Genomic DNA, 3,201 nt, shown 5'->3' with positions numbered 1-3,201 from the left:
TTCTCCAGGCTGGTCATCTGCACCCCACCCCTCACCCGTGAAGCCCCGAGCCCTGGAAGCAGCTGGGGGAGAGGAGGGGAAGGAGGGATGGGCTGGCCACAGGTCTTTGGAGTCAGAGCTGTGAGGCTGAGCTCCAGGACTTAGGCAGGAAGAGATTAATTAGCGCCTCCCAGCCCAGCCAGCTCTACAGAACAGGGAGATGTGGAGGGTAGGGATCCTCAGGGCTAAATTCACCTCCAACAGACAGACACACAGTCATCCAGAAATAGAATCTCTAACCTCTCTCAGCCACAGCCCCCTTTCCAGCCAAAATGACCTCACTAATGAGAATGAAGCTGTAATGAGGGTTCGGATGCCTGGTAAACCTTACCTTCTTTGTCTCTGGGCTTTTACCGTACCCACTGGCAACAGACTGTTATAATTCAGAAGCTTTAGTGATTCCTTTTGTTCACAGCCACCAGGTAAATCAGAGCCATGAAGGCCATTGTATGGCAGACCTACAACATATATATTTGAGTACTCGATACGTAATGTGTGGCCCTGTTGGAGGAGGGATGGAAAGGGAAGGGAGGAGCTGGTATTTGGTGTGTGGATTCCACAGCAGTGAGCAGTACCCAAGAGGAAAGTGACCTTCCTTGGTGCATTTCCTGTAAGCAAGGATGGACAAGGGTGAAAGGGACTAGGGGAGGTTCGGTAGAGCCCCCCGGACGGGAGACCTCTGGACTCATCAGTCCCTATTTCCCTGTGCTTCCTGTCTTCAGGGGAGCTTCCCTGATGGCTCAGCAGTTAAGAATCCACCTGCAATGCAGGAGACACAGGAGACATGGTTTCAATCCCTGAGTCAGGAAGATCCCCTGGAGGAGAAAATAGCAACCTGCTCCAGTATTCTTGCCTGGAAAATCCCAAGAACATAGGAGCCTGGCGGGCTACAGTCCATGGGGTCGCACAGAGTCAGACATGACGGAGCGACTGAGCAGACACGCACGCACCTGCCTTCAGGCCTGCACGGAGAAGCCACAGTCCCAGGTGACCACCTGGATGAGAAATGCCTCCAACTCCGTGTAAGAAAGGGCAGTCAAAAAAGTCTCTGCTACATGTGTGCTTAGAACCAGGCTAGAGGGAGTCCTTGCAGATCAGCCTCTGCCACCTATAAGCTATTGTTGTACCTAACCCACTGCACACAGAGGAGGAGCCATCCTTCTTTTAGTGATTTGCAAGAACTGGCACTTGAAACCCTCTAAGATTTTTTTTTTTAATCTGATTTTAAAAATCCTTTAGCCCAGTATAAATGTATCCGGCTGCAGGCTAAGTTTAGTGTATCTGAAGATTCAGATAAGGTTGCTGATGGGGAGATTGTGTGTGTGTGTGTGCGTGTGTGTTAAGACAGAGGAGGAAAAAAAATGAAAAGTGCTGTCCAACGAGCAAAAATGAGGAGTGAAAGGGGGGAAAACAGAGCTAAGGGGAGGTAGATGCAGACTGTCCAACCGTGCCTGAGGGTGTTTCCATTTCTGGACAAGCTCCCATCCATGCCATCGGAATTCTCAAAGTCAAGCTGGCACGTCCTTCTGTGGCAAGCTTAGCCAGATGACACATTGTCTTGTGTCCGGCAAACTCACAGCCCGTATTGTTCGTTTGTTGGAAATGCCCATTATCGGTCAATTCATCAATCAGCAGGTTTATTGAGTACCCTACCAGGCTTCACAAACCTGATCAATTTTTTCTAATTACATCCAGCGGACATGTAGCCAAGCCCAGTAAACAAGACGAGCCCTCACATCCCACTTGGAAATGAACATGAGGAATTGCCGGCCCTTGCAACCTCACGCTGCCAAACGCTGCAGCACATGCTGACGGGCGAGCGCGTGCTACCCTCGCAGATGGCGCTGGTGTCGCTGACCCACTATCAATAATAAGATGAGTTCTGAGTGCTTTCTCAGACACAACAATCCATTTGCTTAGGTCCAGCCATACTCTCGTCTAGACCCCTCTCTAACGCTATGGATTTCAGTGGAGAGTAAGCAGGGGATGGGTTCAGACTATGGCCGGGAAACAAGCAGGGGACTGAGCCTTGCTCGTTGTCCTCCTGGTGTCCAGCCCCACATCAGAGGCTCCTCAGCTGCCTCCTTCTGGGCATGTGGACAACTGGCCTCTCACAGGAGGCCTCTATGCCCCATGTACAGTAAGTCTTTTTTTTTTTCTTCCCAAAAGAACAAGAACGGCTATGTAGTTTGTAAGTGAAGGGCTGGTAAGACTTCCTGAAGTGGAGTCATCAAAGTCAGCCTCTGAGTAACACAGATGGAGACCAACATAGGAGCGCGTTGCCCTGTGTCCTGTAGCCCAGGCCCCAAACCTTGGCGGATACCCCCAGACCTTCCCAGTCCCAGAACTGGTCATCAAGAGGTCCCACGGAGAGGGAATTCCTTGGGGATCCAGGGATTAGGACTCCGTGGTTCCACTGAGGAAAGGTGGTGGGGGGGGGCCTGGATTCAATCCCTGGTCAGGGAACTAAGATCCTACAAACTGCATAGTACAGCCAAAATAAGTAAAAAATAAAGTTTAGATTTAAAAAAAAAAAAAAGGATCAGGGGCTTTCCTAGTGTCTGGTAGCTAAGCGTCCATGCTCCCAATGCAGGGAGCCCAGGTTCAATCCCTGGTCAGGGAACTATTAATAGATTCCACATACTGCAACCAAGACCCAGCACAGCCAAATAAAAATAAATTTAAAAAAAAGTTTTAAAGAAGGGATCCAAAGAGAGCTCAATCCTGTGTTTCAAATAGAATTCCTTCTTTCTTCTTCAGACTAGTTAATTCGTTAGTTCCAAGTCACCCAGATCCTTAGCCATCATCTGCTTGGGTCAATCTGACCCCTGGGTTTTACTAGTCCCCCGGCCAACCTTTCCTTCCTCACTTGGATTAAATCAAGTTCAGAGGCAGCTCACAGGCATTAAGAGATACTCCAAGGGTCGAAATCCCTGGTTGGGGAAAGTAAAATCCCCACACACTCAAAAGAGGACCAACAGCACACCCTCACCCTCTAACCTGGCCCCCTGAGTGCTGGTTGTCCAACTGTCTGTGGTTAAGGCTCCCAAACCTGGAGATCAGAGGGGTTGGTGAGCTAAGTGGTTTAGCCTCCGTGGCTCATGCAACAATTAACCCACCTGTCTGGCTCTCTGTCTGTCCTGTGCGTGTGTGCGTGCGTGC

At 50.0% G+C, this 3,201-nt stretch overlaps 1 protein-coding gene across 1 annotated transcript in view; it reads left to right on the top strand.

The window, feature by feature from the left end:
• The window catches only part of RGS6 (regulator of G-protein signaling 6), a 192,008-nt gene extending 189,321 nt beyond the window's left edge, over positions 1 to 2,687 (top strand). The window contains exon 16 of the mRNA XM_010855815.1: positions 1,735 to 2,687. Coding sequence (XP_010854117.1) covers positions 1,735 to 1,758 — 24 coding nt within the window. The 3' untranslated portion in view covers positions 1,759 to 2,687. The remainder of the gene's footprint in view (positions 1 to 1,734) is intronic.
• The last annotated feature ends 514 nt before the right edge of the window (positions 2,688 to 3,201 follow it).

Source organism: Bison bison, unplaced genomic scaffold, assembly GCF_000754665.1.
Source record: "Bison bison bison isolate TAMUID 2011002044 unplaced genomic scaffold, Bison_UMD1.0 scf7180017864368, whole genome shotgun sequence".
Lineage (NCBI taxonomy): Eukaryota > Metazoa > Chordata > Mammalia > Artiodactyla > Bovidae > Bison > Bison bison.
The sequence above is the reverse complement of the archived record's forward strand: the minus strand, read 5'-3'. Positions and strand labels throughout refer to the sequence as shown.